This window comes from Bufo bufo, chromosome 1, assembly GCF_905171765.1.
Source record: "Bufo bufo chromosome 1, aBufBuf1.1, whole genome shotgun sequence".
Taxonomy (NCBI): Eukaryota; Metazoa; Chordata; class Amphibia; order Anura; family Bufonidae; genus Bufo; species Bufo bufo.
The window spans coordinates 269239886-269260664 of NC_053389.1; the positions used below are offsets into that span (position 1 = coordinate 269239886).

Below are 20779 nucleotides of genomic sequence, written 5' to 3' on the forward strand. Positions count from 1 at the left end.
GGACATTTTTTCCTCGCTGCCAGCCGCACTATACCAATATAGACATTTACCTCACATGAACTGTGCTGTCTTCACAGTCTTATGACAGATACAGTATTCAAAAAAGGAATACAAACATTTTGCCAATTAGAGAGTCGGCTCGTTCCAAGAATGATTAGAATTTAACATCTTGTGGCTCTTGGCGGCGGAGATAACTTTAATGTGATTCTATTTCTTGTATTTTCCCTGTGGATTTCATTATGTAGTCTTTGCCATATTCTCCAGATAATCTACTAATGTTTATGCCTCCAGGAAATGACTCTGGTACATAAAGCTGAGAATTCTAGTTTTTTCATGCCACGATTCATGTAAAACATGTAAATTACACATAATATGGTATGTAATGTCTTTCTAACAAAGCTAGAACCAGTCCTGCACCTCACAAGGATCCAAAGATCTCCTCATGCATTGCTCCAATTGCGCGGCTACGTTTTCTTTAGGGTGGCAGCAGCCTCCAACAGTAAATATGGTTGTGGCAGTTAAAGGATAATACTGAGCACATGCGACCACCTCAGTAGGTGGACGTGCACATTACTATACAGATTACTAGGGGATGCCACTATAATGAAAGAAAAATCTCACAACTGGAGCAATTTTGTAACAGTAAATTACAAAAGCAAGTTGTTTTCCCATGCTGAATTATATTAAAATAGCATTTAATGATGGTACATCCCCTTTAAAGGGATTGTCCTATATGGTGAAAGGGGGAGCCGCAGCTGCAAAGAGGTTCTGTGACCACCTGCTCTTGTGCAATCCTTTCAAAGTAGTATTATCTTAGGATAGGTCATCACTATTAAATTGGAGCAAAGCTGGCCTCTGGGATCCCACTGATCCTAAAAATGAAGGGGGGACATCACTGATTAACTTTTCCACGCACAGTCGGGAAAGCTAAAGCAGTGTTGCAGCCACTTTCTCCTCAGGACCAGTGGGGGTCCCACCCAAACTGATAGCACATCCTAGTGATATGACATCACTTTCTAAGATGCGAATATCCCATTAGAGCCCAATTCCACTAAAAGCATTAAAAATCAGATGGACTGTATCCAACCTCAGTGTCTCACTATCCACATTTCACACTAAAAGGGTTCCAGGAAGCTTAGATATAGTATGTTTGTTAGGGTTTGCTTGTGACATGGAGGAATCAAGGTGGACATCAGTTAAAGAGGACCTTTCACCGATTATTACACTATGAACTAAGTATACATACATGGAGACCGGCACCCGGGGATCTCACTGCACTTACTATTATCCCCGGGCGCCGCTCCGTTCTCCCGTTATGCCCTCCGGTATCTTCGCTCACTAAGTTATAGTAGGCGGAGATTCCAGTCACTAAGTTATGGTAGGCGGAGTCTTCCCTTGTTCTGCTCTAGCGCTGGCCAATCGCAGTGCAGAGCTCACAGCCTGGGAGGTTCTTTTCTCACAGGCTGTGAGCTCTGCAATGCGATTGGCCAGCGCTACAGAAGAACAAAGGCAGACTCCGCCTACCATAACTTGGGGAACGGAGATATCGGAGGACATAGCAGGAGAACGGAGCGGCGCCCGGGGATAATAGTAAGTGCAGGGAGATCCCCGGGCGCCGCTCTCCATGTCTGTATACTTAGTTCATAGTGTAATAATCGGTGAAAGGTCCTCTTTAAAGGGCATCTGTCAGCAGATTTGTAGCTATGAAACTGTCTGACCCGTTACATGTGTGCTTGGCAGCTGAAGGCATATGTGTTGGTCCCTTGTTCTTATATGCCGTCATTGCCGAGAATTTTTTTTTTTAAATATATGCAAATAAACTTCTAGGAGCAACAGGGGCGTTGCTATTACTCCTAGAGGCTCTGCAACTCTGAACTCTGACAGATCCAGGCAGTGTAAATATGATAACACCTGGCCCTATCAAATCAATGTGGAGAGGGAGCGGCAGTTAGAGAGAACAGAACCTCTAAGTGTAATGGCCCCCCCCCCCCCCCCCCACGTTGCTCCTAGAGCAGGGATGCCCAACCTGCGGCCCTCCAGCTGCCAGCAGATGCCTTCAGCTGCCAAGTGCACATGCAACAGGTTAGCCAGTTTCATAGGTACAAATCTACTGACAGATGCCCTTTAACGCTCGTCCTATGATAACAGGGATAGAACCATCTTTCTGGTAGCCAGGGAAAGGAGTACATCGGTGACCAGACTACCCCTCTAGGTAACAAAACAGTGAAGCAACTCTCCAGTGTGTGAACCACACCAAACAACCTCATATATCTGATTTTCAGGGCGGTAGGAACTGCAGTCGCACCTTTTCAGGTTATCAGTGGAATTAGGTTTCTTGAACATTGAAGCAAGAAGAGGCAACCATATTGCAAGATGAGGAATTAGCAAACGTCAGCGATAAAGTTTTAATGAACTGAAAATTTGGTGTGTTCAGACCACATTTTGGCTGCCCCCCGTAAGGAACATTTCCTCACCATAAGGCCTCTTTCACACGACAGTATGGCTTTTTCAGTGTTTTGCGGTCCGTTTTAAACGGATCCGTTGTTCCGTTTCCGTTGTGTTTCCGTTCTTCCGTATGGCATATACAGTAATTTCATAGAAAAAAATTGGGCTGGGCATAACATTTTCAATAGATGGTTCCGCAAAAAACGGAACGGATCCATTTCCGTATGCATTCCGTTTTTTTGCGGACCCATAGACTTTAATGGAGCCACGGAATGTGATTTGCGGCCAAATATAGGACATGTTCTATCTTTCTACGAAACGGAAAAACAGAAATACGGAAACGGAATGCATATGGAGTACATTCCGTTTTTTTGCGGAACCATTGAAATGAATGGTTCCGTATACGGAACGCAAAAAACGGCCCGCAAAACGGAAAAAAAAAAACAGTCGTGTGAAAGAGGCCTAAGGATAAAGCCCACATCACACAATGACCGTAGCCACGTGTCTGTGCTGGGGAAGGATTAAGCAATGTTCAGCACCACCCTTGTCTATGGGTTGTGTCAAGTATTACAGCTCAGCTTCATGGACTTTTAAGGGGTTATCCAATGATTAAGGTATAAAAAAAAAAAAAAAAAAAACACACCTCTTAAATCTAGAAGCATCCCTGTACCTTCACATGGATCCAGAGCTCTCCCTATTCATTGCTCTGTTAGGCCTCTTTCACACGACCGTATGGCTTTTTCAGGGTTTTGCGGTCAGTTTTTCACGGATCTGTTGTTCCGTTTTTTTATTTCAGTTATGTTTCCGTTCCGTTTTTTCTGTATGGCATATACAGTAATTACATAGAAAAAATTGGGCTGTGCATGAAATTTTCAATAGATGGTTCCGCAAAAACGGAACGGATACAGAAGACATACGGATGCATTTCTGTATGGGTTCCTTTTTTTGCAGACCTATTGACTTGAATGGAGCCACGGAACGTGATTTGCGGGCAATAATAGGAAATGTTCTATCTGTCAACGGAACGGAAAAATGGAAATACGGAAACTGAATTCATACTTTTTTTTGCGGAACCATTGAAATGAATGGTTCCGTATACGGAACACAAAAAGCGGCCCGTAAACGAAAAACAAAACTGTAGTGTGAAAGAGGCCTTAAAAAGGTTTCTAAAATGATGACCTATGCTGATTGGTGGGGGGTCCGACACCCAGGACTCCTGCTGATCAGTGGTTTGAGGAAGCACTGGCGCTCTTGTAAACACTGCAGCCTTCTCATAGCTTACTCTAGTCTAGGCCAGTGCAGTCACGTTCAGTCATGGGGCCTAGGCGCAGCTAAATCGCATTGAAGTGAATGGGGCTGAGCTATATACAGTGCTCACAGGAGCGCCGATACCTTCTCAAAACAGCTGATCAGTGGGGGTCCGGCCCCCACCGATCAGATACTGATGACCTATCCAGAAGATAGGTCATCAGTTAGAAAAAGAGTCAGAAAATCCTTTTACATTTATTTCAACCTGGAAGCTCAAGGGGCATGTCTGAGCATGTGCGACCACCTCAGCGAGGTAGACAGAGGGATGATAGAAAGAACAAAATGGTGGCGATATACAGATACATTTTACAGAATAACTCAGTGGCTATTCAAAATTTTTAATTACATGCAATTACAAAAGTATTCAGATCCAGGTGGCGATTAAAAAAAAAATAAAAAAATGAAGTTTAATATTTATTTGTGGCACATCATCCCCTTTAACCCCTTAAGGACACATGACGTATGGGTACGGCATGTTTCCCGAGTCCTTAAGGACACATGACGTACCGGTACGTCATGTGTTGTTCCGATCACTGCCGCCCGGCCGGCTGTGATCGGAACAAGGTGCCTGCTCAAATCATTGAGCAGGCACCTCGGCTAAATGCGCGGGGGGGTCCCGTGACCCCCCCATGTCCGCGATCGCAACAAACCGCAGGTCAATTCAGACCTGCGGTTTGTTGCGCTTTCTGCTGTTTCTGATCGCTGCGGTCCCTGACCGCGGCGATCAGAAACTTTAGTGTGCCGAAAATATATTTTTATCACCCCCCCCTGCACCTCTGAATGATTTTAGCCCGGTGGGAGGTGCAGGGGGGGTGTTGCGGGCGGTGGGGGCGGTGCGGGAGGCGGGCGGTGCGGCAGGCGGGATCGCGATCCCCCGCCCGCCTCCCATTGAATAATCGTTGGTGTAGAGTGGGTATACCAGGGTGCCAGCACATTGCTGGCACCCTGGTATAAACGGCTGACATCGGTGATGCGATGTCAGCCGTTTAACCCTTTCCATACAGCGGTCCGTACGGACCGCTGTATGGAAAAAGTTAACAGTAAGAGGGAGCTCCCTCCCTCTCCGATCGGGGGGCTGCTGTGCCTTTGCAGCCCCCCGATGGAGAGGGAGAGAGCTCCCAGACAGCCCCCCGCCAGATCCCATCCTTACCCTTCCCCGTCTGCGAAGTTCTGAGCAGACGGGGAAGGTTCCCATGGCAACAGGACGCCTCTCAGGCGTCCTGCTGTCCATGGTGCTGAACAGATCTGTGCTGAAAGCATAGATCTGTTCAGTGTAAGTAAAATACAGTACAGAACAATATATATTTTACTGTACTGTATTATACAGACATCAGACCCACTGGATCTTCAAGAACCAAGTGGATCTGGGTAACAAAAAAAAGTGAAAAAAAGTGAAAAAAAAGTAAAAATCCAAAAACACATTTATCACTGATTAAAAATTAAAAAAATAACATTCCCTACACATGTTTGGTATCGCCGCGTCCGTAACGACCTGATCTATAAAACGGTCATGTTACTTTACCCGAACGGTGAACGCCATAAAAATAAAAAATAAAAAACTATGATGAAATTGAAATTTTGCTCACCTTACTTCCCAAAAAAAGGTAATAAAAGTGATCAAAAAAGTCGCATGTACGCCAAAATTGTAGCAATCAAACCGTCATCTCATCCCGCAAAAAATGAGACCCTACTTAAGATAATCACCCAAAAACTGAAAAAACTATGGCTCTTAGACTATGGAGACACTAAAACATAATTTTTTTTGTTTCAAAAATGAAATCATTGTGTAAAACTTACATAAATAAAAAAAAAGTATACATATTAGGTATTGCCGCGTCCGTATCGACCGACTCTATAAAAATATCACATGACCTAACCTCTCAGGTGACCACCGTAAAAAAAAAAAAAAAAAAACTGTGTAAAAAAAGCAATTTTTTGTCATCTTACATCACAAAAAGTGTAATAGCAAGCGATCAAAAAGTCATATGCACCCCAAAATAGTGCCAATCAAACCGTCATCTCCTCCCGCAAAAAATGAGACCCTACTTAAGATAATCGCCCAAAAACTGAAAAACTATGACTCTTAGACTATGGAGACACTAAAACTTTTTTTTGTTTTAAAAATGAAATCATTGGGTAAAACTTACATAAATTAAAAAAATGTAATACATATTAGGTATCGCCGCGTCCGTGACAACCTGCTCTATGAAATTACCACATGATCTAACCTGTCAGATGAATGTTGTAAATAACAAAAAAAAAAAAACGGTGCCAAAAAAGCTAATTCTTGTTACCTTGCCGCACAAAAAGTGTAATATAGAGCAACCAAAAATCATATGTACCCTAAACTAGTACCAACAATACTGCCACCCTATCCCGTAGTTTCTAAAATGGGGTCACTTTTCTGGAGTTTCTACTCTAGGGGTGCATCAGGGGGGGCTTCAAATGGGACATGGTGTCAAAAAAACAGTCCAGCAAAACCTGCCTTCCAAAAACCGTATGGCATTCCTTTCCTTCTGCGCCCTGCCGTGTGCCCGTACAGCGGTTTACGACCACATATGGGGTGTTTCTGTAAACTACAGAATCAGGGCCATAAATAATGAGTTTTGTTTGGCTGTTAACCCTTGCTTTGTAACTGGAAAAAAAATATTAAAATGGAAAATCTGCCAAAAATGTGAAATTTTGAAATTGTGTCTCTATTTTCCATTAAATCTTGTGCAACACCTAAAGGGTTAACAAAGTTTGTAAAATCAGTTTTGAATACCTTGAGGGGTGTAGTTTCTTAGATGGGGTCACTTTTATGGAGTTTCTACTCTAGGGGTGCATCAGGGGGGCTTCAAATGGGACATGGTGTCAAAAAAACAGTCGGCGCACCTTTCACTCTACGCCCCGCTGTGTGACCGTACAGTAGTTTACGGCCACATATTGGGTGTTTCTGTAAATGGCAGAGTCAGGGCAATAAAGATACAGTCATGTTTGGCTGTTAACCCTTGCTTTGTTAGTGAAAAAAATGGGTTAAAATTGAAAATTAGGCAAAAAAATGAAATTCTCAAATTTCATCTCCATTTGCCAATAACTCTTGTGCAACACCTAAAGTGTTAACGACGTATGTAAAATCAGTTTTGAATACCTTGAGGGGTGTAGTTTCTTAGATGGGGTCACTTTTAGGGAGTTTCTCCTCTAGGGGTGCATCAGGGGGCTTCAAATGGGACATGGTGTAAATAAACCAGTCCATAAAAATCAGCCTACCAAAAACCAAACAGCGCACCTTTCACTCTACGCCCCGCTGTGAGGCCGTACAGTAGTTTACGGCCACATATTGGGTGTTTCTGTAAACAGCAGAGTCAGGGCAATAAAGATACTGTCTTGTTTGGCTGTTAACCCTTGCTTTGTTAGTGGAAAAAATGGGTTAAAATGAAAAATTAGACAAAAAAAATCAAATTCTCAAATTTCCTCCCCATTTGCCAATAACTCTTGTGCAACACCTAAAGGGTTAACAATGTATGCAAAATCAGTTTTGAATACCTTGAGGGGTGTAGTTTCTTAGATGGGGTCATTTTTGGGTGGTTTCTATTATGTAAGCCTCGCAAAGTGACTTCAAACCTGAACTGGTCCCTAAAAATTGAGTTTTTGTAAATTTCGGAAAAATTTCAAGATTTGCTTCTAAACTTCTAAGCCTTATAACATCCCCAAAAAATAAAATATCATTCCCAAAACAATTCAAGCATGAAGTAGACATATGGGGAATGTAAAGTCATCACAATTTTTTGGGGTATTACTATGTATTACAGAAGTAGAGAAACTGAAACTTTGAAATTTGCAAATTTTTCCAAATTTTTGGTAAATTAGGTATTTTTTTGTGCAAAAAAAATAATTTTTTTGACTTCATTTTACCAGTGTCATGAAGTACAATATGTGACGAAAAAACAATCTCAGAATGGCCTGGATAAGTCAAAGCGTTTTAAAGTTATTAGCACTTAAAGTGACACTGGTCAGATTTCCAAAAAATGGCCTGGTCCTTAAGGTGAAAATGAGCCCGGTCCTTAAGGGGTTAAAGGAGACGTGCTACAAGACCAGACACATCCAGTGGACAAGAGTGCCGCTCTTCAATTTAGAAAGCCATAAAACAAAATGCAACTAGTCCAGGATATTGCAGCCAGTAGAATGGCTTTCTTGGATCAGAGTGGCTACTGGTTTTGCGGCAATACATCTTCCCGCTCCTGCATAACTGGAACCATGTGCCGTTAACAGTTTAATAAACTTTACAAACTCTGCAGGAATAGAAATGCCGCCGTTCTGGTTTTCACTTAGCTTTACCAAGTGACAATCTTCCATAATAATGGGGCCTCAGGAAACCATATTTGCATCTGGTCATCTTCTTGGGCAGCATTCACAGGATATACACTAATTTGTGGGGAATGTCCTGAGCGTGAATCATCCAGTCTTTATGGTCGGCTGCATTTTTTTTTCTATCCTAAAAAAAAAGGCTTACAAAAGAAAGAACTTTCCAGAACTGATCCGATTCGTACAAACCCTACACAAGTAGCAGAATGGATAGCAGGTAAAGTGGAAGAGACCACCTGGGGGGTGCACTCGCTCACTCCGCCATATACATTCCACCAAGACCGGAAACACTCGCCCTGCAAGTTAATGACCCCTCTCCATTTATTTGAACTTCTTCTAAAAAGGGACTGTTTGCCAATTCCAAGAGTGAAGGGTTCATCTAAAATTAGGAATGACTGTAAACAAATGGCATTGTGGGAAGCAAGAGGTTACTGTTCAAAGGTCGGATCTGGTAGCGGTGGGGGGGGGGGGGGGGTGATGTTACGGGATTGTAGTTTAATTCCTGGTAATACAGTAGAATTCTGCTGGCCTCATTGTTAAAAACCGATGCTCAACCTCCATAGTTAGGCAGTGTATGGGACAGAACACTTGACACTCGGAAAAAAACACCTGGGGGGGGGGGGGGGGTGGCTGCAGTATTTCTATGGAGGAAACTATGAATGCCAAGGCAGGTTACACTGCCCATACGGCAGGGTCTAACCCCCTCCATAGATCCAATTGTCGCTGCCAAAGCTGTCTTTATAGTACATACACCCTGATGTTCATAACATCTGTCTAATTATTTTTATTTACTTTGTGGTTTCAATGTTTTACTTTTTTTTTTTAAGTTCTCTGCTTGCTTTCAGTGAATGATCAGAGTGAGTTTTTGGCTTCTGGATGTGAACGAGAATGTTCTCGTTCAGTGACAACAATCATAGCTCTTGAAAACGGAATTGAATATAGCCACAAGCAACCATTTTTACACAGGTTGTATCAATGTAGTAATGCTAAATTATAATTTCAGCACCGTGCCTATTATAAGCGACTGACGGCCTGAACGGGTAACCTCTCATGCCAGCCTGTTCCCAGAGACAGATTCCTATGAATACCCGTTTGTGAACTGTGCGGTGTACAGTGATTCCCCCTCCAGATGTGTTTTGGAGCCACGTGTGAAATTCCAGGTGTCCAGAAACTTTAACATGTGACATGTTAGGCAGCTTCTGACGGGTGTTCCCCTTTAAGCGTTGGTTTGTACAGGAGACAGTCTGTGCTAGGCTGGGTTAGCAGCCGGCTGCTCTGTGCCAAATGACAAATGCTCTTTTAAGGGCATTGATTCAGCAGTAAGAAATACCGCACCTAACTGAAACGCAAGGCGCATCAAAAACTTAAAGTGGCAAAAACAGCCCCTGAAGGCAGCTGCAGATACAACATGGAGGCCCAGAACTATGGGGTAATAATGGATTTTTTGTTAATTATGATGGAGGGGAAAAAAAAGATACTCACCACATCTGTGTTAGTGATCTTAGCCAAGTGCTCTGTCAGACTATCCCCGGAGAGGTGGCTTTCTGCATCGTCCAACTGCAGCCCACAGATTGCAGCTCCCACGCTTCCAGTCGCTATCATAGATGGTGGGTACAGGGCAAAATTAAAATCTGAAAACAGCAAAACACCCAGTCAGGAAAAGGCAGGAAATATTTGCGGTGTGCCAAGATGAGGATTAACCGCTGTGGAACAAAGTTTTACTTATAGATGTAGCAGAGCTGAGGAGGTTTGGAGCTCAATATCTTACAGGAACACAACTGTTGTGCCAAATTCTGGGCCTGTGGGGGCAGTGCAGGACACATGGGCTCTCTCTTTAATGTTCTGGAAAGCTCTATCGCGCTTCACCCCCTCAGGTGTTGTAGCAACCACAACACCGTGAATAAATCTTACCCTTTAACAAAAATAAGAAATTTGTTCGTAGAAGTCAACTTAAAATACAAGACATGTATTACATTTGTTTGTATGTAAAGAAAAAAAATTAAAATGAATAAGGGTACTTTCACACTTGCATTGTTTGATTCCGGCAGGCAGTTCCGTTGCCTGAACTGCCTGCCTGATCAGGCAAACTGTATGCAAACGCATGTTATACATGCCAGCGAAAAAAACGGAACACTTGCCTGAATGCCGGATCCAACATTTTTTTTCCCATAGGGATGTATTAGTGCCTGATCAGTCCGAAAAATGCATTGCAATACCGGATCCGTTTTTCCCCGAGTCACCAGGCAAAACGGATCCGGTATTTATTTATTTCGCATTTTTAAAGGTCTGAGCATGCGCAGACCGGAATACCGGATCCGTCAATGCGGCAATTTGAATGCCATATCTGGCACTAATACATCCCTATGGAAAAAAAATGCCGGCATTCAGGCAAGTGTTCAGTTTTTTTTCGCTGGAGCTAAAACTGTAGCATGCTACGGTTTTCTCTTTTGCCTGATCAGTCAAAATGACTGAACTGAAGACATCCTGAACGGATTGCTCTCCATTCAGAATGCATGGGGATATGCCTGATCAGTTCTTTTCCGGTATAGAGCCCCTGTGACGGAACTCTATGCCGGAAAAGAAAAACGCTAGTGTGAAAGTACCCTAATAAGGTATATTGGCAAGTTTCTTCTGATGTTTTGAAGAATTTTAGAAAACCCCTTTAAATTGGCCACCGTCAGTCTAATGTGTATGGTTACGACAGAACAGAATGCACTTTTTCAGGAGCAACAAAGGATCGACTGGATCAAAACCTTTTCTTGATTTACACCTCTTTCCACAATGGAGAGGAACGGTCAGACATGGTAACAGGCCATTATGACATGACAAATTCAGCTCTGCTACATCTGTACATTTAGATGCAAAAGACTTTACAGCTTTTCTTGCTTATAGGAATATTCATGTTACATAAGAATGTGCTCGCCAGCTTCAAGAGCTGCCAAATCTAATGCATTATAGGATATGTAACTCAGACTGTAATTCTTGTCTGGCATAAAAGAGTCACAGTGCCTATGCCAGCCAGCACTGCTGTAGGTCCCACTCCACGTGTGGTCACAAGAGACCCCGGCAAGGTCCAATCACCTAGTTATCCTCCTTAATGTCATTCAGAATGCAAATGAGACAGCGAGCGAATGGCGAGAGGCCCAGAGTGACTAGGGATCAGCATTCACAAAGTCCCTGCTCTCCTCACGCTAACCGCTCCAGCAAGCGCCATAAAGTTGGCCATCAAAAGCTCACACATGCCTCGCCTTTGTTGGACAACAGGCAGCAATTTGTATCAACGGCTCCTATTTTTTAGCATATTAATTAAGTGCTGCAAATGGGGCGGCAAGTGTCTTTGAGTGCAGAGTGTGGCCCCCATTGTGAAGCGTCTCCTTACCTCCAGCTATGGAGAAACTGCAGACAATAAGAATTCACGGCCCCCACAGGAAAATACTTTTGTGTTGTTTTTTTTTTTTTAACTTTGTGTAGGGGGCACTACCCCTCCTGCACAATATAGGCCTGGGGCATACTAAATTGAGATATTTTTTCCAACCAAACCTTATTAATATGGGCAGGAGGAGATCACCATTAGACTACACTGATCTTTATGCAGAAAATCTGCATTAAAAACAAGATAAAAACCACACATAAATCAGCACTATTTATTGCGGTTTTTATGCTGTTTTTGATGAGGATTTTCTGTGTATTTTAACAGCCATGGAGCCGCATAAACAATTGACATGCTGTGGATTTCTAAATCTGCACTGCAGGTACATTCTACACACCGCGTACAGATTTAGCACATCTCATTTAGTTTACTTGAACTGCTGGATCTGCCACACAAAAACATGCACAGAAAACCTGCGTGCAATCCGCACCGTGTGCAGGTACCCTTATAGATTTAGGCATAGGAGAGGTTGCAATAATGCCTGTACAAGCGTCAGACACCTAAACAGGCAATTTTACGCAAAAAAATAAATAATAAGTCTCATGCGTATTTCTGTGTGTGAGACTTTCTTTGGGCCAGAGCGCTGGATCACCGCAACCTGTGAGGTCTGTTCATTCCCTGCTGCCCACAGGAAATCCTGGTGCTGGCGGCAGGGACTGAAAAGACCTCACAGGATGTGCTCCTGATCACCGTTGGATATTGCCACTGATAACGGGATAACTCTGATGGCGGCCACTTATCTAGACAGTCAGAGGAACCACGGCATCTAGGCAGTCAGAGGGACAGGGCTCCTTCTGCCACCATCAGCCATGGCAGCTGAAGTCCTAACAAAAGGCCCCAGGACTGCCATGACTGTAGGTCTATAAGGCTGTATGGGAGACACAGGTTAATAGACTACCTGTCACTGGTACAGTGATGGTCTTTACTGCATTGGTATATGAACACCGCATTATAAAAGCTATGTAAAAAAATAAAAAGGTTAATAAACATTATTTAAAAAAACTAAATTACCATAAAAACTAGTTTTATTTTTCAAAAGTGGTTTAAAAAAAACTAACATGCACACATATATGATATCACATGCGTTTGCCAGAACACATACAAGTGTCTGACTACTTAGGTCTATGTAAAATTTTAGTTATTTTTTTAAATTAGTAAAAACATTTAAAAAATTCTGCTTTCACTTTCTCATTATTGGGTATTGAGTGCAAAATGATGGGGAAAAATTTGTTTATTTTATTTTAGCACCAGGCCGCAACTTAACAAAATGAAAAAACTGAAAGGATCTGAAGACTTTCCAAATGAACTCTATATATTCATCGGGCTTAAAATGTGTACTAAAATGATTTCATTGTATGGATAAAAGGCACTTGGCGGGTTATCAAATATTCTGAGTTACTGGATGGTTTTAAAAACGATCTAAAAAAGGAATTTGTGATTTAGTGAACTACCAAAGAGCAGTTGTATGCAGGAAAGGGGTGGGTTATCAGACTTCCTGGTTTACAGGATGCTGGATTAAAGGGAAATCACAGTATAAAAATAATGCAAGTATTTTACATTATATGCATTTTAACATCTTGAGTCCAGACTTGTGCCCACAGTAAATGTGAATATTTTAGACTTGCTCAGATCACAAAAAGTGGCAGTCAAACTAAATGACTTGTTGGGGATAAAAAAAAATAAAAAAATAAAATCAATGTCACACCTCTCCACAGGCCGTGTCTGGTATTGCAGGTGAGCTCCACTGACGTCTGAAGGTTCACATTTATCCAGGTCATGGTATATCTGTAAAGAATAAATCAAGGCAACTGGACTTACTGTAGATTTCTTGAAAACGTTTCACTCGTTTCAAGAAATCTACAGCAAGTCCAGTTGCCTTGATTTATTCTTTACAGAGCGCCACTGATGTGAATGGGGCTCAGCTGCATTACCACATATAACCTGCTGTGGCGCATTGAATGAAAGCAGTCATGTTCAGGTTCTGTATTCTTCAAGCAGACATCTAAGGAGCCTGCAAAGCATGGAGATAGCATACTGCCTTATAATTTATATCTGACTGTCACGGTAGGGAGTGGGGAAAAACTCCCCACCATATAGCGTGGGTAAACGGGGAAGCAGCTAGGCCTGGACATCAGGAAAAGTAAGCAGGACACCTCCTAAAGCTGCCCTAATCCTGGCCCTGACTCCTAACCGTATGAGACCCAGATGGTAAGTGGGCTCATACACAGGAACCACGGACCCCGAGTCGCCCTGCCGATCCCCGAAATAAGGTCAGGAACTAGAGACGACCTGTTCCTCCAGAACACTGACGGACAGGAGTCTCACAGGCCAAGCAGCAAGGATAGGGAAGACAGTGAACAGCTATTGGGATGGCAGGTAAGAACCCAATGATACGACAACACACCAGAACAACAACAAGTACTTACCTGCCGCAGCAACAGGATGAAACACCAGCCCCAAGACTACCTGGACCCCCATGCGGACCGAATGCATGGCGGCCCCAGGCAGAGCTGCTCACTGACTAGTGGTCCCCCCTCCGGGGAACCCAGGGGCGCTCCCACCGAAGGCACAGACAGGGAAAAGTCTAGCAACCATGCTGGACAACACACAAAACAGACCAGACATGGAACACAACACTAGACAAAACACACCCTGTACATAAAACCTCATCAAACATATACAAGGGAAGGTAGGGTAAAATACACTGCTCAAAAAAATAAAAGGGAACATGTGGCGAAACCAACCTCGCCACTGGGTTTTGGAGAGGACTGGCTGCTGGCCTCTTGCCCCTGGATTATGGGCCATATACTAACTTTTAAACCCCTGAACCTATTCAAGTGAATTTTGGATAGGTTTGTCCCAAAGTTATACTGTTTAAATTGATGTAAGTTATATGTATGGCCAATGTAAACTCACAAAGTTGTAACAATTTATAATAAGTGTAACTTGTCAGCTTGGGAGGGAAATGCTGGGTGTGTTTCTATTGTGCCATTGTCCCATTGTGTGTTTAAATGGTGATGTCTGTTCTGTTGTCCTCACATGTGTATTGGCGATCTCCCTTTGTCCTCAGAGATAATTGGATTGCTCCTCAGGTTGTCTGCGGGACAGAGAGGAGGAGACCATGATGCATTGTGGGGATATGTTGTCCTATGTCACAGTCTTCATTCTGGTCCTCTGGGGGCGTGAACGATTGGTTGCTGTAGTTACATTGTATGTGTTGTAAATTACTGATTGGTTGTATTTCAAACCCCTGTGGGCAGTACTATGTTTGTGGTTGGTGAATAAAAGAGGCTGTACGTGAAGTACAGTCAGACCACTGCTTGACCCTCAACACGGAGCCTTGTCTCGTTATTGGGGGGATTCACTGTATGCTGTTAGAAGACCGATTGCCAGAAGTGTAAGCTGATCCCTGTTCGTCTGCTAGCAGCTATTCGTGAGGTTCCAGTTTGGAGTGCTACTTTGTATCCAGTTCGGGGGTTTGGTGTATCCTGCAGTAGCTGTGCCTGTCTCTCAGAAAGGGGCTTATCGCCTAAATGGATTTTAACCCCTGGTCTGCTGAAACGGTCCGTTACAGAACACTTAAACAACACAATGTAACTCCAAGTCAATCACACTTCTGTGAAATCAAACTGTCCACTTAGGAAGCAACACTGAGTGACAATCAATTTCACATGTTGTTGTACAAATGGGATAGACAACAGGTGGAAATTATAGGCAATTAGCAAGACACCCCCAATAAAGGAGTGGTTCTGCAGGTGGTGACCACAGAATACTTCTCAGTTCCTATGCTTCCTGGCTGATGTTTTGGTCACTTTTGAATGCTGGCGGTGCTTTGAGACGGAGTCTACAACCCACACAAGTGGCTCAGGTAGTGCAGCTTATCCAGAATGGCACATCAATGCGAGCTGTGGCAAGAAGGTTTGCTGTGTCTGTCAGCGTAGTGTAGCGTAGTGTCCAGAGCATGAAGGCGCTACCAGGAGACAGGCCAGTACATCAGGAGATGTGAAGTATTTCAGAAGAATATTTAATTAACTCAGATCTAGGATGTGTTATTTTTGTGTTCCCTTTATTTTTTTGAGCAGTGTACATAACGATGACAATGGGATGACATCGGATGACCTTGATGTCTAACTAGGTGGCCCTCACACTGAAAAGATGGAAAATCCAGGAGAGGAGCATAGCTCCAGCACAGACAGAGGCTGGAGTACCACTGACCCCATCTCACAACACCAGATTACGTAGAGCCATGAGGCCACACCTAGCCAGGAAGTTAACCCCTCCAGCACCAGACAGGGAAAGAACCAGGAGAAGGAGGAAAGCACAAACATGCTGCACAACTGTTGCCCATGGCAAACATGTCACAGCGTACAAGACCGTGACACTGACATTGGGCAATTCCCAAAACTGACCCTAAATTATAATATGTTTATTAAGTCGTGTTTTTGTTACATTAGTCTGGGAAACCTGGGTGACAGCCAGTAGAGTGTCCATTAGAACTTTCAAGCTTTCCCACATCCCTGAAAGGCAATTCGGTCTCGCTGTGCCTTGACATATCTCCTGCTCCCATCATACAGCACAACTAAACAGATTTGCCATTAAAGGGGTTGTGTCACTTCAGCAAATGGCATTTATCATGTAGAAAAAGTTAATACAAGGCACTTTCTAATGTATTGTCATTGTCCATATTGCTTCCTTTGCTTGCTGGATGAAATTTTTCCCATTATACAGCGCTCGTTTCCATGGTTACGACTACCCTGCAAATCCTTCAGCGGTGGTCATGTTTACACACTATAGGAAAAAGCACCAGCCTCTCTGGTGGCCGGGACTGTGGGAGTTCACGTAGGCTGGTGCTTTCTTCTGTAGCAGGGATGGCCAACCTGCGGCTCTCCAGCTGTTGTAAAACTACAACTCCAACCAAGCCCTGTAGGCTGATAGCTGTAGGCATGCTGGAAGTTGTTGTTTTTCAACAGCTGGAGAGCCTCAGGTTGGTCATCCCTGTTCTATAGTGTGCACGGCCACCGCTGCTGGATTATAGAGTGGTCGTATCATGGAAACGAGCAATGTATAATGTGATAGAAAAACAAATCCAGCCGGCAAAGGAGGCAATATGGAGAATCACTATACATTAGCAAGTGCCCTCAATTAAACTTTCTCTACATACAAAATGCTATTTGCTGAAGTGAGACAACCCCTAGTCTAAAAAACTGGATGGAAAAATTAAAAAAGTTAGGTTTTTCTTACACTTTACATAGTGAAAACTTCTATAGCCAGTAAATGCGATGACTGTGCACAAAGCTTAAATTAATGCAGATTTTGGTTAACAGTTTGTATGTGTGAGGTTTCACAATATTCCAGGAAAAAGAACGAAAAAGATCTGACTAATGTAAATCTTTCTTTACTGCTCAAAAGGTGTAAGTTTGGTTAACACTGAGCCCCACCTTTCCTTTTTAAGAATACAAATGAACTGACATTATTAGGCTGTGTTCACACTGGGTTTTAGGCCACAGCTGGCCTTTATATATGTTTGAGTACCCTAAGGTTGGTATTGCGCTGCCCGATTATCGTGCACTGTGAGCACCAATGGATGGCAACACAGCTATCAGCACCAGCCTGATTACACAAAACTAAACTGAATGACGGAGGAACATTTTGTTTCCCCCTAAGGCCTCTTTCACACGAGCAAGTTTTCTGTCAGGGTGCGACGCGTGAATCAAAAGCAAAGCAGCTGGACTAAAACCAGGCCCATGCATTTCAATTGGTCTGTGCACGTGTGGCTTTCCACGCATCATTTCTACGTTCAGAAAAAAAAAAGAATATAAAAAAAATTGCATGTTCTATATTCTGCGTTTTTCACGCAGTCCCGGTTTCATAGAAGTGAAAAACAGACTGCATCTGGATACAATGCGTTTTTCACCGATGGTTGCTAGGAGATGTAGATTGTTATGTCGGGTTTTTTTTCCCACGTGTGATGAACGCATCAAAAACTGATTGCACTCACATGTAAAAAACTGAAACACTGACAAAACTACCTGAACTTGCGTGCAAAACCATCAGATTTTGAGAAAATCTGTAATACTCGTGTGAAAGAGTACTAATTCAGTTCTATTCCTGATCGACAGCACCTCCCTGATTTCACAGGGATGTGCTGCCGATAATCAGCATCTTTTATCATGATGGAAGATGCCTGATCAGTCATGAGGCAAAAAAATCAGTCTAAGGCCTCTTGCACACGAACGTATTTTATTTCCGTTTCCCTTCTTGTGGTTTCCGTTTGCAGTCCGTATGCGGAACCATTCATTTCAATGGTTCCGCAAAAAAACGGAATGTACTCAGTGTGCATTCCGTTTCTGTATATTCGTTCCTCTAATAGATAGAACTTGTCCTATAATTGTCCGCAAATAACGTTCCGTCGCTCCAATCAAGGTCAATGGGTCCGCACAAAATACGGAATGCATATGGAACACATTTGTTTGTCATTCGTATTTTACGGATCCATGCCCACGTGCTTACCGTTTAAAACATTACAGTAATGATTACAAATTTTATGTTTCCTTTTGCGATCCACAAAAAACGGATCGCATACGGAGTGGTTTTTGTGGAAATACGAAACGGAAACAAAAAAAAAATGGAACGGATCCGTTAAAAACGGACCGCAAAATACATACGGTTGTGTAAAAGAGGCCTAAAGGATACAACGTTCGATCATTTGTTTCAGTCTTTTTTTTTTCCTGGACAGAATAGTGCAGTGTACAACGTTTTGAACTTAGACATGACTAACCCTTCTTTCCACTGATATCTGTCGGAGGAGAGTCACAAGCCCCAGTACACAAACTAGTCGGCTTACAGGCAAAATAGGAGGGTTCAGTCAGCTTTGCTCTATTGCGTATATGTCTTAAGGCTTATGCACACTAGCCAGTTTCATGCGCGGGTGCCATTTAAATTTAAAACATTCAGCGTCCGCAGTGAAAAACGGACCTGATAAATCAATGGACATCTTCTTTTACAGGAACAAAAAATGCAGTATGTTCCATCTTTTGTGTTCTTCACACAAGATGGGCCCCAAAGAAATGTGTGCACCAAAAATTCTACTAAACACAGGGCATGCATTTCATTTATCAAGTTTTTTCATGCATTTGAAAAACACATGAAAACTGATGACAACCGCTCAGACAAAACATGCAAGAACTTTAGAAGTGATTTTGACCAGTGTGTAGATATACCATATATTCTATTGGAGTGACATCACCACTCTCCAGATACAGTATACCACATGGCAGCACAACTCCCATTACCTAACAAGAATACTATAAAAGAGAAACAATAAAGACACAGACACTTCTATGTGTGGATAAAACAAACATCGCGACTGAACAGGGGGAGGGTGGGCGGGGCACGGTATTCGAACTCTTCTGCGCCTCAACTGACACAAAACACCAGATAACCGGGTTTAAATAGAGGAATTGGAGAGGACAACAAATCACAGCTGTCAGATTTTCCCGCTCTGGTTCAAACATCCAATAAAAACCCCTAGCAACCAGAGGCAGATTAGAAGAGCAGGCTCGGACTTCAGTACAGCGGACCTCAAGTTGACCCCAGTTCCTCAGGTTCAATTACCTGCAATAAATGACTCCACATACATATACGAGAATGGGGATGGGGGAGGGAGGAAATAGCGAGAAACCCGAAAAATGTACAACCATATACTTATAATTCTGAAACCGCAAAAACTAGCTTATTGGGAGTGTGCCACCATGTGTCCCCACGAGCAAAAGCTCTGAGGGGGACCTTACATTCTCTTACAGTGACATCACCACTCTCTAAACATATCACATATTGTACTGGAGTGACATCACCACTCATATTCTATTGGAGTGACATCATTCTTCCAATAGAGATGTTCTGTTAAAGTGACATCACCGCTCTCCTGAAAAACCAGATATACTATTGGAGAGACATTGCCACTCTAGAAAATGACATCATAAATACATATTTTATAACAGATTCCAACAGATATGTAGGTTATTATATTCAGCTACACCAAAAGTAACCCAGTGGTTAAAAAAAAATATTAAGTGGTGACTCACAATACCCAGATTAAAACACCCCGGCTTCTTGGCTAAGAATACATAGAAAAATCCTGTTTAGTTAGCGCAGACAGGCGAGAGGCCCGTGACATTTTATAGATCCCTCAGCGCTTTCAGTAACTTAACACAAAACATGTCCAGTTGACTCCACTGACCTCATCTACAATTAAAATAAAACCGCCAATTAGTGCCAAATGTCATCGCCATGTGATTGTCACATACACAAAAATAGACAAAATGGGTTATTTTTAGCATACTATGATGTCATACCGCAGAAATAGATGACATGGAAGTTACTGTAAAGTGAATTGCTGTGAAGCACTTATTTCAGGCCTCTTTAAAAACAGTATGTCCATAATTAGAATATGCCAAATAAAATTTTTAATATACGCAATTTAAAAATTCTATGCTACCTGGCAATAAGGTCCTATACAAGGTCTGTGTAGTCCTCTGGCTAAATTGTTCTTGACAGTGTCCAAATACCACCATACAATACACAAATAATGCCATCATAATTGCCAAAAGAGCTAGGTAGTCCCCAACTCAAACTGCCATACAATGCCCTAAAAATACAAACACCTAAATAACAGCGCTTATACCAGAGTCATAGAAAAGCTTTTCTTCACTTAGGACAATGACTCAATTTGCTGACCAAGCCTAGTATCTAAATACCCTGGCAAGTAGCTTGTTGGCCCCTAGCTACACCACTGGCTTAAGTAGGCCAAACATGAGATCTGCTGCATAGTAGCATCATGCCAGACTAAACTGGCCATCCAGACAGTCCATTTTTTTTTTTTTAAACCTGGACGTTCACATTTTTGGCTCATGGCCATCACAAACGATTGCTTCCATTAATTTTTGAAATGATAGTTGGCCAAAATCATCCATTTTAGATAACTTTAATCTTGTGCTTATGGTTGGCTTAATATAATGCCCAGAGCTTCAGAGACTTATTCTTGCGATTAAATCTCCTGAGGAGGGTGGCAGAAGGAGGCATTTCGCTTCTTTACCCTCCCAATGCCATGTGGAGGATACATTCCCTTCCATATTTTGTGCAGATGTTAAGCTCCATCACATTAGATTCCATGCACGTATAGATCAGTACTCACAAGTCTGCTGGTTGCCTACAGTCCAAAGTCAATCACGTGACTTAACAACTTGACTATAT

At 42.7% G+C, this 20779-nt stretch overlaps 1 protein-coding gene across 2 annotated transcripts in view; it reads right to left on the reverse strand.

The window, feature by feature from the left end:
• Positions 1–20779, reverse strand: part of CCND2 (cyclin D2) — a 60070-nt gene that overhangs the window by 17122 nt on the left and 22169 nt on the right. For both annotated transcript variants that reach the window (XM_040439320.1, XM_040439329.1), the window contains exon 4: positions 9580–9728. In XM_040439320.1, the coding sequence (XP_040295254.1) occupies positions 9580–9728 (149 nt within the window). The remainder of the gene's footprint in view (positions 1–9579; positions 9729–20779) is intronic.